The sequence below is a fragment of the Ptychodera flava genome, chromosome 4 (assembly GCF_041260155.1).
Source record: "Ptychodera flava strain L36383 chromosome 4, AS_Pfla_20210202, whole genome shotgun sequence".
Lineage (NCBI taxonomy): Eukaryota > Metazoa > Hemichordata > Enteropneusta > Ptychoderidae > Ptychodera > Ptychodera flava.
The window spans coordinates 1711637-1725634 of record NC_091931.1 but is presented as its reverse complement, the minus strand read 5'-3'; the positions used below and the strand labels follow the sequence as shown (position 1 = coordinate 1725634).

Here is a 13998-nt window from a genome sequence, read left to right as displayed (position 1 = left end):
GAGTCGTCTGTGAGCAGAACGAATTCATTACTGCTGTCGTGAGAGTTTCAGAAAGAACTGTAAGCTGTCAGTACCATTCCGTACATTTCATTGGCATCGCATAGTGTTCCTTGAGCCGCCACCTTGGACAACATACAGAAAAGGTTTGGTCAACGGTGGAGTGATGCCGTGCTGATTGAGACAAATTTGATGTAATTGTGAAAACATGCTTTCATTTGAAAGATATTTTTGAGTGTGCGTAGTACAAAGAAAACACCTAATTTCCTTGGTGAATATTTATTTCTATGATCTGTAGTTTTTCAGCGTACATGTCACTTCAGTGTCAATAGTTTACTAAGCATTCATTATGTGTATTTTTGATTATAAGTGAACAGAGAAATTGAGAAATCGATCCGTGTTTATTTGTAGAGACGATACTTTTGAGAATAGTTTGTAACAGTGGTTTAGATCATTGTATAAAAATATTGTGAACGGAATATGAAAATAATATATAGTCAATTGTGCTGAACATTGGAAGTTGAAGTATTGTGAACAGTTATTCACTATTTGGAGAATGGTTTGTAATAGAGTGGTTCAGACCATTGTATAAAAATATTGTGAACGGAATATGAAAGTAATATATAGTCATTTTTGATTTTCACAGTATAATTTGTATCGAGTGTTTTTGTTACCCTGCTAATGCTAATGTATGAGTGCTCTTCTGACATGAAATCATGGTGCCGCAATGCTATCTGGGACTCCCGTTAAACAAATAATTTGTGATAGCCAAGATAGTTTCTGGTTTCGGCTAATTTGGCATTTTCAAGGTATAAAATTGTGGTTGGTGTCAAATTTGGGGTTGTTAGTATTGTTGGGCTTTATATGTATTAGGCATTCTGATAAAAAATACCATCAATGACACGGTGCTCACAGGGCCTGAAAATTTCCCTTTTTTTTTTCACTGGTCCCCAGGTAAAATCCACTGGTCCACAAAAATTTGCATAACAATACAAGGATGATTTGTTTCTCTTAGTTTCTTGCGTTATATTTGCATTTTTTTCAATCAGATTTGCTTGGGATGCACCTGCAGTAAAGACTTTGTCAATCTTTGTAATACAGAAAAATTGCATATGCATTTACTGACTAGATTTTGAAAGTTCTTGTTAAGTACAGTCAAACCTGTCTTAGCGGTCACCCTTACAGAGCGGCCATCCCTTCATAGCGGTCACTTTGTAGCAGTCCCGTGGGGTTTTATGTGTTAATGAACCTCAACAGAGCGGCCACCTCTCTAACGCGGTCAGCGGCCACCTGTATCCGCTCTATTTGTTCAGAAATCCTTTGTATAGTGGCCACCTTTATATTTCTGAATGATCGGAGTTGACAAACCTGCAGGAGTTTTTTCATGTAGTTACTGCCGTTGCATTGAGATAAGGTGTGAAAACAATGATTAGCCTAGTCACAGTGAATTAGCTATCGACAACTTCGGACAAGCGATAATGTATTATTAACGGCGGTCAGCTAGTGTGGCTATGAGATCAAACAGGGACCAAGTGACCGCCAAAAAGTGAGATGAAAGGCTGCAAATGTTATCAATCCTTGGCGGGTCACAGTTCTGTCGGAGCGATAACTGGCCACGGCTGCGACAAAGGATACAAACAACTCGCCGCCTACGTCATTCCCGTTCATTGTGATGGCGTCACATTATCACAGCGGCCAGTTTGACCCCCGGGATCAACTGGGTGTCAAAACGATCAAATAGGGCCACCACTAACAGCGAGATATGTGATTATGATATGAATAAACGTTTCACAATTTTAGAAATTGAAATTGAGAAACAATGAGCAAAAAACGGGCCGAAAACACAAAATCTAATGGTGGGTCGAAGGTCAAAGGTTTATGCATCATTCTCACATCTCAGAACAAAACATCAATGGCGGCCCATGTGCTTTTAAACAGAGCGTTCGCTCAGAACCTGTACCATTCTATGCTTTTGCATCGACTCTACCACATCGTATCAACTCGATCAACAACTGCTATCTACGAGTGAAATTATGGCGAAGAACGTGAGGAAGACTCTGACGCTGTACCAGAAGGTTGAACTGATCCAGCTCTACGAAGCGAGTGGCGGTTCAATGGGGTCACGCAAGCTGGCTGAGAGGTATGGTGTTGGGCGTACGCAGATACAGTCAATTCTGAAACGTAAAGCTGAAGTCTTTTTGCAGTATATTTGAACATAGTGCTTTGTAGAGCACATAAACATTGTGATATTACATTAATCAGTATTTTTACAGAATTTTTAAACATTGTTTCATATTATGAACTTACAAGAATTGAATACAGTATTTATTAAATGAAATAAAGTAATATTTTGAAGTGATTCACTTTGCTTGTGCATGGTATTTTAATGCTCTTTGAGCAGCCTCTTGCTTCTACTTTCAAACTGCCCTGCCCCTTCAAAATATATGCAGACACGCCCACCCTCTATATAAAGGCCACCTCTCTATAGTGGCCACTTTTCTCTGGTCCCCTGGGTGACCACTATACACAGGTTCGACTGTAGTTTCATCTGTCTTACAAGCACCAGAGAGTTTGTGCCCATTGAAAATTTGGTATCATGACAAGTTGGTGGTACCCAACCATAATGAAATATATTTCATATGCTTTTACCTTTTATGGGCATTCTTACCAGTTAATGTGTTTAACAGAAATAAATGTTTCATGACACTGATGATGTAGAAGTGACGAAAAGACAAGAACATGTTTTTTTCAGTTCTGCTATAATGTTCACTTCATTTTTATAATTGCCCAAATGGTTGATACTTTTCCATTAAAATTGCAAAGAATAGTTTGAAAACATTAAATGTCTGACAGGAACTCCTTTATCCTCATGATAGCAATAGCAAATTACCATGCTAGGTGGTACTTTTAAAGGTCAGATACAATCAAACTAGGGGGTCTTGACCATACAAGGAATTCAGCACGGTGACCTTCGAAATTCTCAAGCTGGCCTTGCTTCTGACGATTGGAAAGTTATATGAGATTCCTTCTGGAGAAATTCGCGGCAAAATATACTTTGAAAGACAGAGAGATAGCGTTTTCCCAAAATTTTGCAGTTCCTGACAGTTTTAGGTCAAGTCATGAGCTTCCAACACACCAAATACACGTGCAGTAAATTCCATCCAATGCTCCGCCTGTGTGGTATGTTGTACGTATGTGTAAGTGGCTTGAAATTTGATTCTCCAAACTAGTACGTTTCATTTCAAAGTTGGTGGTCAATAAAGTTTGCTTTGCTTTTTTTATGATCCAGGCTTCTGCTTCAAACATCATTGTCTGGATATTATCTCGTTATATTATACATGTAAAATGAGTGGAGAAGTACATGGCCCAACCGTTGATTTTTGTCCAAGCCAGGCCCAGGGGCTCTCACGTAGATACACATTGCATTGCTTATATCACAAATTGCAGACTGTAACAGAGTAACTGATTTTATTTTAGTGTTTACGTTTTGATGAACAAATAGACATTTTGAACGTTTGATGGACTAAAACAGAAGCAATAACCTGTCTAGTTATGCGGTTGTGTGTCATTTTTTAGCTGGAAGATGTACGTACTGTGTCTGTGGACGCTACGGAAAACACTGGAAATTCCGTACGGAAATAAATTTGCTCCCATTTGTACTGGTCCGCAGACTTTTGAGGGGTAATTTTACACTGGTCCTAGATAAAAAATAGTGTCAATGACACTGTCCTCCCATTTTGCAGCGATACTAACTACTAGTACACACATGACATTGCATTCTTACAGGTTGACTAAGAAAATTCCATTGCAAGTCCAAATTAATCTTATACCCCAGCAATATGAAATGCTCCATCTCATAATGACTTTTACACGTCTGACAGAAAACAACCCTACGATCAAGACTATCATGTTTTACAGCAATCCAACTAATACTTTGGGAGAAAATGATTTTTTGACAAAAAATGGGAAAAATTGCCCCAAAAACACAAATATGAAAATTTCACCACAATTTGAACAAATCTGACAAAGGTCAACCCTAGGATCATACATACAAGTTTTCAAGGCAATGGGATGAGTGCTTTCAGAAAAGATTTTTGACAAAAAACGGGAAAATCGCCCAAAAAATACAACTTTCAAAATTTCACCACAATTTGAAGAAATGTACCTTAAGTCACTATAAAGAGCCTGCATACCAAGTTTCAACCAAATCTGGCCAGTGGTTACAAAGTTTTAGCAATTTGCAGGATTTTTCCTTTTTTCCCCTTCCCCTTCGTTTCTTTCAACAAATTCACATCTCCACCCCTCGATGCACCTGTCCATCAATACTAAGATGGTAGGTGCTGCGATTTATGAGTTTTTAATGTCGACAGACATACATCCGCACAATATCTAACATACATACATACATACATACATACATACATACATACATACAGACAGACCATAGACCCTCCAAAAAACGCAGGTCTATGAACAAACAGACAGACAGACAGACAAACAAACAGATAGACATGCATACATGAATACATTTATTTTTACAGCTTTTAACCTCCAACAGCTGACCAACTTGTCAATATTAGCTTGATCAACTTGATACTACTGCTTATAATAATATAAATGAGAGTTAATTACATTCTAATTAAAGTAAACAAGATTTGCTTATCAACATTTACATCATAAAAAAACAGCATATCTGTCAGGTTATAAAGAATCTTCAGCTGGTTATCTTTATCAGTATTTCATCCTATTAACCAAGCACATTTTAACTTTCAATTAACATTGCAAGTAAGTTCTGTTGAATAAGTTGAGCCTATAGGTACTCAGAGAAAGCACACAGAAGAGACAAATGTTTGCAACTTAAGAAGTTTAAGGTCATCAAAAGCATTATAAGGAATCATGTAACACTTTCATTGCACTGTTTACACAGATTGCATAATTGCTATAAATAGCACATAAGGAATCTTACAGTCCAGCTTTACCATAAAAACCCTATCACTTTGACCACTCTTTTAATTGATCACTCTATTTTTTTTCCTCAAAAAGTAATTTTATTTTATCCTTACCAAGTCAACCATAAATGGAAATTGGAACTTTCTCTATCTCTATTTATGTGACCAACCTATCATGACAAACTATTATGAGCAATTTCTTTTAGATAACATACAGAGCACAATATATGACGGTTCAGAATATGTCAAAGTTGGGATTCAGGAAAGTTGCCTTTACATGTTTTAATCCTCCAAGATGGTAAGCATTTCACCATGATCTGTCAAAAAAGTTGAACTTTCTAATAATTCTACACTAAAATTATTTTGGCTTTGTTGATATCCTCACTAATTCAATTATTTAAAATCATATTAATTATTTTTTCTGGGTAAATTGATAGGATTTATACAGTACAAGAGTTACTTACAATGTAGTCAAATTCAGTAAACATCAATTACCGTCTAACATTGCATCATTCCTATAAATAGCACCTCAGCCTGGAACAGCACAATCATAATCTGCTCATTCACACAGGCAGTACTTGACTTTGAATGAATGACCTGCTACATTTCACCTATGTACCAAATTTGAAAGCATGACAAAAAGTACCACAAAATTTGCAAATTTCAGCTTGAGTTCAGAGAGTCATCTTCAGGTCACTCCTAGGAACCTGCACACCCAATTAGAAAGTAATGGCATACACAGTTTCAAAGAAGATTTTTTTAAACAAAAATGGCAAAATTGCCCAAAAATACAAATTTGCAAATTGTTTTATAATTTTGATGAATTCTATTTTGAGTTTTCACAAGGTACCTGCATGCCAAATTTCAAAGCAATCCAACCATTGGTTTAAGAGGAAAAGATTTTTTACTAAAATGGCAAAAAAAGAAAAAAAATTCATTAAAAATAGAAAGCATCAAATATTGACATCAAATCTATATGTTTAAATGAGTTGGACCCAAGGTACCTAAAACCCAAATATGACAATGATCAGATGAGTAGTTCTTGAGTTATTGATTTTTGACCATTTTCGCTTTTTTTTCTACCTCATTAGCATATCTATGGGACTAAAAAGTTCATTTTAACAACGGCACATCTACATCATATATGGCATCACTACACCAAAATCAGCTCAATACGTGCAGCGGTTTTTGAGTTTTTGCGTTGGACGGACAGACATCCATACATACATACATACATACATACATACATACATACAGACAGACATCTCACATACAGACTTTTTTCAACCATATAACCTCCCAATTGCCATATATGTATGGCAAATGGGAGGTAAAAATCACTGGTCCCAGACCTCGGACCAGCGTAATTTTCAAACCCTGCATTTGGTTTCATGTGCAAGCAAAAGTAAGTGTGTGTATACACAATATTTAAAGAGCACAACCAGGCTGTGCAGCAACTCTTGTTGATCTGCAGGAACATGGCTTGAATACAAATTTTATTCAATGAAACAAACCATGATGATTGCTGTACACAGGGCAGAAATTGAACTGACTGTATAATTCTCATCTGTTAAACACTAGCTGAATATTAAAATACAGGAAACGGTGCACCTTAAATGTAACCTTTAATGTGAGGTATGTAAGAGTGCCTTCAACAGCATAGTCCGAGTTCCAAAACTGAGTCGGACTTACAAGTCCGAGTCCTCAGACTTGCATACTCGGAGTAAAACTGCTTACTCGGACTTGTATACTCCGTGTACATAACCTACTCAGAGTTAAATTCGCCGAGTTACACTTGCTTATAGAAAAACAATGCTGGAAAACCACAGGAAATATTCTATCTTGTGATAAAAATTTGCAAACAGCGTATACAGTACATGTGCTTCCAGTCGCTCAGAGAAAAGAGTTGTTAAGTTTAATGCGATCTGTCTGATCTCTGATATGTGTATCTTGTACAACACGCTCAAGTCATTGTCGTTGTCGAGTGCAGCTACTGTCACACAAATAATGAGTTTGTCTTGTCTTTTTGTTTCATTACCGGATAAGATCCTGATTTGATACATGACTTGAATTGGGCACAACAACGTTTCATGATCATCGCGATGTATCACGGCGTGTTATTAGAACATGGACGCCATTATCGAATGACCTGTCAACCTGTGACGTCATGGCCTTGGTTTGCTAGCGTGGCGAGGCCATGATAGACCTGCCCAAGCATTTTAGGCATATTTATGTCTTGATAAAATAATTTAACGAATAATTTTTCAAAATAAAATGAGCACAGTGCGCTCGTGTACGGTATGGTATGAACAGAGTGCAAGTGTCCACTTGGTCGTAAATAATGACCTCATTTAACCTGTGATGTCATGCATTGATTTTGCTAATGGAACGATTGTGTGATATCAAACTGCGTACCTGGCTTGACTTGCCTGAAGCTTATTGGTTTTACTGTAAATGTTACGTCTGAGTCATCTTTCAAAAACCTTTGCTGCCAGCGATGGCAGCAGCTTTCTTCTGAGGGTAAAATCATGGTCGCTCCTTATGGAGGGACCATGGTCAAATATACATTGCGCAACAGATTACAAGACATCGTGAAAATGACATTTTTTTTCAAAAGAGCAGATTTTCGACATATCGATCCGCGCTAACCGTAAACTCTGTGAGTAATAAAATACCTTTTTTTGACAGATCATTTCTTGTCCAGCATGGCAAAATATGCATTTCTAGGAACATGTATAACTCGGCGTATTCAAGTCTGAGTAGGCCATGTACTTGGAGTATACAAGTCCGAGTAAGCAGTTTTGCTCATAATACGCAAGTCCGAGTACTCGGACTTGCAAGTCCGACTCGGCGCGTATGGTTTGAGATACTCTTACATACCTCTTAATGTTTATACTTACGTTCATTGTCCGTTACAAAGTACTTCTCACACTTCGATAAACATCCACTTTGTTCATTTTCTTGGATTGCTCCCTGAAAGGGGTGGGAAAAGTATGAATTCAAAATTCACTAACACATCTATATTTATTCTCTTAAACCAAGATGTATTTTATATACAAGTCATGTAACTTACCACAGAAGGATGAGAATTATACAGAAAACTGACACATAGAGCCACAATTATGTTATTTGTATAGCTGTAGAAACATAAAAACACATTAAGTACTCAAGATGTCTATGTATGCCACAGTTCTTTATCCTTGCTCACAGTTGGAAAAAAATTGGCTCAGGCCGGTAGATGGACGTGACCCAATCTATAAGTCCCCGCCGGACAGCGTCCGCGGGGACTAAAAACAAGTATACAAAATTTAAAACTCTACACTCAGATATCAAAAGCCACTTTAAAAAGATGGGTCTTCAGTTTTGTCATAAAGGTCACCAGTTTATCACATTGTCTAATATCTAGGTGGAGCTGATTCAATAACAAGGGTGCAGCATTTGCAAAGGCACGTTTACCATAGGACAACTTACAGGGTCTTTACTTCAAGAAGTTATTTGAATTTTTATAGATGAAGTAACTCACAGAGATATGGTGGGGCCTGTCCATTGATCGCTTTATATATAATAAGTAGTATTATTAAACTTGTATTTAATCTGCTCAGATATTGGAAGCCAATGGAGATTCTGCAAAATTCCTGTTATATGATCATATTTGCTGGTTTTTAGAGATGAAGCAAACAGCAGTATTTTGTACTTGTGGAAGTTTTCTGACACTATTTATTGGAATGCCATAGAGTAAACTGTTCCCATAGCCAAGCCTCGATGTAACAAACACATGGACCAATATAGCTTGACTGCATCATCTGTGAGATATTTTCTTATTTTGCTAATGTTCCTTATGTGGAAACAAGCGGATTTGCAGACTTGTGCAGTAATTTATTCAGAATGTTAAACAGATGTTTTTTGATATATATGGTGAGTATGTAATTCCAGGGTCACTCAGTTCACCTGGTGTAGACACAGGTCTTCAATTACACAAAGTTGTTTAGACAAGATATCTTGTCATGTCAATTAATTGCATATTTGCATATTTTATGAATTTTCATAATTAGGCTGATATGTCAAGAAATACTTCTTCAGATTTGTTAAAACTTGGTATAGATATTGAGCTCATCTTGCTCTAACTGTGTAGAAGGACATTTATCAATTGCTAATTATCAAAGGTGCCACGCTACCTTCCAGACAGGTGACATCTTTTGACCCTGTGGCAATGCACACATCCTGTGATGCATGCTAGCTGCCCTCCCTTGACAGTCGCGACGCAGCTCCGCGATTTGGCGGTTAATTTGAACTGCGCACTTTTTCTGCGCAGGTTGCCAGGATTGCTCATGGCGGATTGAGCTGTACGATCATATAAGTGGTATGAGTTAGGAATCGTTGGAATTCTCGAACATCTGTTAATCTGTCTGTCTAATTCAGGCAGTATGTATTAAAGGAAGACGTTGCCTTTGTGTGGACGATTGCATGATATATGTACATACGACATCGACCTATTTTATATGTCTACGAATGTAATACGTTGATTTCCAGCTACTCGTTACGTACCGATTCTTTTCGAAATTGGCAAAACCGTCCTAGACAGCGATTTACCTAACCATTAGCAGAGATGTCTTTTATCATCCTTGTGCTACGAAATTGTGGAATATGGAACCGGTACATCCATTAAGACTTGTAAAATTTTGCAGTAAAACTCTGCCTGTACGGTGACTGGTTTCACCCATAGAGCTGCAGGGCGTGTGGACGGAGATGTTGGTGACAGTTGATTTAGCAGCCAGCGCTCCGTTTTCCATATCGGCGATTGTTCCTCTTTAGGCCCCTAAATTCCAAACTTTCCTTGCCAGACCGGGTTCGGACCTTATTTCGCACCTACTCGCCAAAAGATGACCCGATGTTTGTTATTTTCGCTGATAAAACTCGTATTTCGATTGACATGTGGTACACCCGCCGTGTTCAGCTGTGTTGCCACGTCCATGCTTAATATTGTCTTTTTTATGAACCACAAAGATGAAAAAATCTTGTAATTGCTAGATTCAGATCATAAAGCAGATCATAAAGCAGCACGATTTCAAAAATAGTGTGCGACCTTCATCTGAGTTTGTTCGGCACAAATCCAAAGCAGTAGGTAAGATTTGATCTTGTGATCATTGAGGGCGCTTCTAGGCTGCATCGGTAGGTGAACTGAGTGCGGGAACTGTTTTGACGAATTGGCATAGCCGTCCTAGAAAAAGAATGCGGTAAGGAAGTGGATTATTTGGTCAAAACATAATCTGTCATGGGTTCAGTGCATTTTCGACTCTGGACACAAACGTTTTGCTGCTTTTTACGGTCGATGAATAGATTATATCGCATCGATACGATCGCGAGTTGTCTCCAATGCCTGCCGATTTTGGGGGGTTCTTGATGAGGTAACCATTGATTTGACCGATGTAGTTATTTATAATGTTCTGTTTTTGAACTGTGTTGATTTAGAACACGAAATGAAATCATTTAAGGTGAAAATTCCACGACAAACGAGGACATGTTGAGTGCGAAAATGGCCGCCATATATTTGAATTTAATGTATGCAGACCCCCCACGAACGGCAAATGGATTCTATTGTTCTCGCGGAGCTGCGTCGCGACTGTTGAAGTCATTGAAATCTGCTTCACAGGAAAGGCTGCTAAGATGCCTGGATGTGTCCTCACACTTGGATTTCAGCTAACCTGTCTCTGTGTAAGATCTTTGCATGAATATGTGTGCATGTGCGTGTGTGTGTTTGAGTGTGTGCGTGTGTCAGTCATTGTCTTATTATCGCAGAGGTGAAAAGTGAGGTGAAAGTTTTTTAATGTCCGTGGTAATTCCTGCGACCTTGTGCTCCTGGCCATGAATAAAAGACCACTTCCTTACCAGATCATTCATGGCAACAAATTATCAGGTCCATAAATCAATACAGGCAATATACCTTAGAATAATCTTGACCAACATGTACGAAAAAGGAATGGTAAGGGTTAGGTCTATCAGTGTTGCTGTGCAGGTGGATATCTGGAAAGATGAAAATGTATTCACACACTCGCATGTGTAGTATTTGTATATGGTTGCAGCTATCATGCATAATCCATAGCTGCCATATTTTCATGTGCGATCATAAAGAGCCTAAAATATAATTTTTATGTGGCTTTGTGACTCACCTCTCTGAGAGGCATTTGAAGATGAACTTTTTCTGCCTCTTCACTTAACCTGGGAAACGGACAATGGATTTTAACAAAGGTTAGCTCTCCAATGACCTCCTTTTCAATCTGCATCTTTTCTTCTTTAACCAATACATGTTCCAATCTCTGTCTGAGTACTTCATTTTTTTGAAGATTCTTGAGTGCCTTTCCCTCTAGTCCATCTTGTTCCTTATTTTCATGGACCAAAACATAGTCAATCCGTTTCAAAGATGGTGTCATCTCATGTAAAACTTCCTTCCTAGGAGATTTGAGATCTTTCAAAGATCTCTTCTTTTTTTTCCTCTTTTTTGGTTTATAGAGATAACTTGTTTCATCTTTATCCAGGTTTGCTCCTCCATTGTAGCCAATATTTGGTATAGTTGCCAATGGCAAAGAACCTTTCAAAGAGCTCTCTTCATCCATACTAAATTGAGGAACCTGTGAATTGCAAGTCAAACACAACATATAAACATAACAACTCAGAATGTTTATAATAAAACAAGTCATCAGAGATGACAGTGCAAACCCAGGTGATGGGAACATTCTGAAAACAAGGTGGAGAGTTATGGCTAGCCACACAAAAATAAATCATAGCCAAAATTAGATCTGAAGATGAAGTTACACTTTATGATAAACTATTGTGCAGAGCAGATTGGAAAGTCCAACCCAAATGTTTTGGCAATTGATGAACAGAAGAAACAATATTTAAAGAGTGTGTTCAATGTGAAGACCTTGAAAGATTTTCTACGAGTATTTTTATATCAAACCAGTCTTATTACATCGTTTTTTAAAAGCGTTTCAACGAGTTTTTCTCCAGTATGAAGTTGCATATATGGTTAGTGTTACTTTGCAATCAAATAAGGACAACTAACTAGTATGATGGGGTATATATTTGTACCTACGCCATTAGCACATTAGTGCCCTACTTCACAGAATGTCACCCATCTGGAGTCAACTGCCAAACAAAGCCAATTTGTAAGTTAAGTTTGTGGATGTTTCCTGATCAAGAGAACTGTCTCCGAGTTAATCAGCACAGTGTGTCTTATAATATATAGCCCACCATGTATTGAGTACAAAGTATATCACTTTTGGCTAGCTTGAGCTGAAATATTTGTTTTGAGTACAAATATTTTGTTGTGAGTCAACAAAATTTATTTGAAGAACTGCACATTTTTCTTGATAAGTTTATAACATTTAGACTTGACAAATACAGTGGTTTCAGTCGGGTTTGAACTCACAACATATGGTACCCAGTCACTTGTAAAACTTTTGATTCGAACACAAATGAGGATTCCTGCATGTATGTTAGTCATATGCCAAGCACTCTTGACTCATACAGGCCTTTGGGCTATTAATAGCTGACCATCGCGCGTCGGTTGATACATGACAGAAATTGCTTTCAGTAAATACTAGTAGTATCATCCGTTGTTTTATTTTTTCGGCCATGGGTATGTTAGTCCATAGAGGTATAAAACAGAGTTCTCTTCTATCTCCATGGTCACTCACTATGATCATATAGCCAGGAGCAGATGTAGTACCTCCATACGTCCAGCATTGTGGAATACTTTGGTCATTACATGCTCACTGTGTTTCAAATGTCGTTATTTTCCATAGTTTTCCCTGTTTGATGAACATCAGTGTTGTATTTGAAGGGAAATTTGTGAAAGCAACAAATTTGTTTTGCTTTATTCAGAATCGTAACTGTCTTACAAAGAGTAATCTTTATTCACTTCCCGCACGTGGGGGTTGTCAGCCTGATGTAATAGCCATTCCCCAGATTTCCAATCGATATGAGTATAAGCGTAAACAAGAAAAGTATCACTCATGAATTTTAATAGACGTGATGGGTATGGTCTATTTGCCTCAAATGGCCATACCCACCACGACTAAATCTATGTGGGAAAAGCTGTCATGATATGTCAGTGTCGCTGCCATCGAAAATCGCGATGAATGACGTGACAGTAGTGACGTGAACTAGATTTTTTACACTGCAAAACGCACAACACTGAAACGTTGTATTGTACAGTGCAAATATGATAGGCCAAAATACACGTGCAGAACATCTACAGGGACGTGGCATGGCTTATGCTATCGCTCGAGTGATACGGTACCGCGTATGGCGGCTTTCGCTATTGCGTTCAAAACGTTAAATTTGTGACATGTTAGTACTGGTTTTGTAATTTTTACATGGCAAAATAATGTGTTCCTCATTTACGTGGAAGAAGGAGCAGTTTATTTCGCTAACATGTGGTGAATTTTGGTGAAAAACATCCCGTGTGTCAATAGCCATTTTTATCTATTGACAGGCGCCTGTCGATAGGCACTCCGCAAACTTAAAACGTACCTTCAAACCTGTACAAATTGACCACAATACAGCCGTGTACTCGGATCACGGTCTACTCTTCTTAAACCAGCAACGAACTAGTCGAATATAAGAATAGTGCTGTCGATGTTGTCGTGTTACACTTGGTAGGTGTTGCTATATCAAATGTTGTTCGTTGCTAACTGAACACAGACCACTTTCCCGGAAGTCGTTTTCAAAGTGAGGCTACGTGTACCTGGATGTAATTATGTTGACTGGGTAGTTTGTGAAAGTGGTTGTGAGTTTATGCTCGGAGTTTATGCTACGTTCCGACGTTCTGATACATAGCCAATATGTGGACTGGGTAGTCTGTGAAAGTGTAAGTTTATGATGTGAGTTTATGCTACGTCCCGACGTTCTGATACGTAGCCACTGTTCGTATCAGAACGGAACGTAGCATAAACCCGTCACTCACAGCACAGTCGTTTGGAGAGCTATTCAGCGCTGGGACTATTCGCCCCATAGACGAGTGTGCAGTACACTCAGTGTGACATTTTTCGGA

The 13998-nt window shown here is 38.2% G+C and overlaps 1 protein-coding gene across 2 annotated transcripts in view; it reads right to left on the bottom strand.

The window, feature by feature from the left end:
• Positions 1-13652, bottom strand: part of LOC139130346 (anoctamin-7-like) — a 74133-nt gene extending 60481 nt beyond the window's left edge. The window contains exons 1-3 of one of the 2 annotated variants that reach the window (XR_011551834.1): positions 13479-13652; positions 11114-11572; positions 7847-7919 (exon numbers count right to left, since the gene is read on the bottom strand). Coding sequence is in view for 1 of the 2 variants with exons in the window: in XM_070696112.1 (XP_070552213.1) it covers positions 7847-7919; positions 11114-11557 (517 nt within the window). In the remaining variant the exon portion in view is untranslated. The remainder of the gene's footprint in view (positions 1-7846; positions 7920-11113; positions 11573-13478) is intronic. The other variant, XM_070696112.1, reaches the window with a different exon arrangement.
• Between the last annotated feature and the right edge of the window lie 346 nt (positions 13653-13998).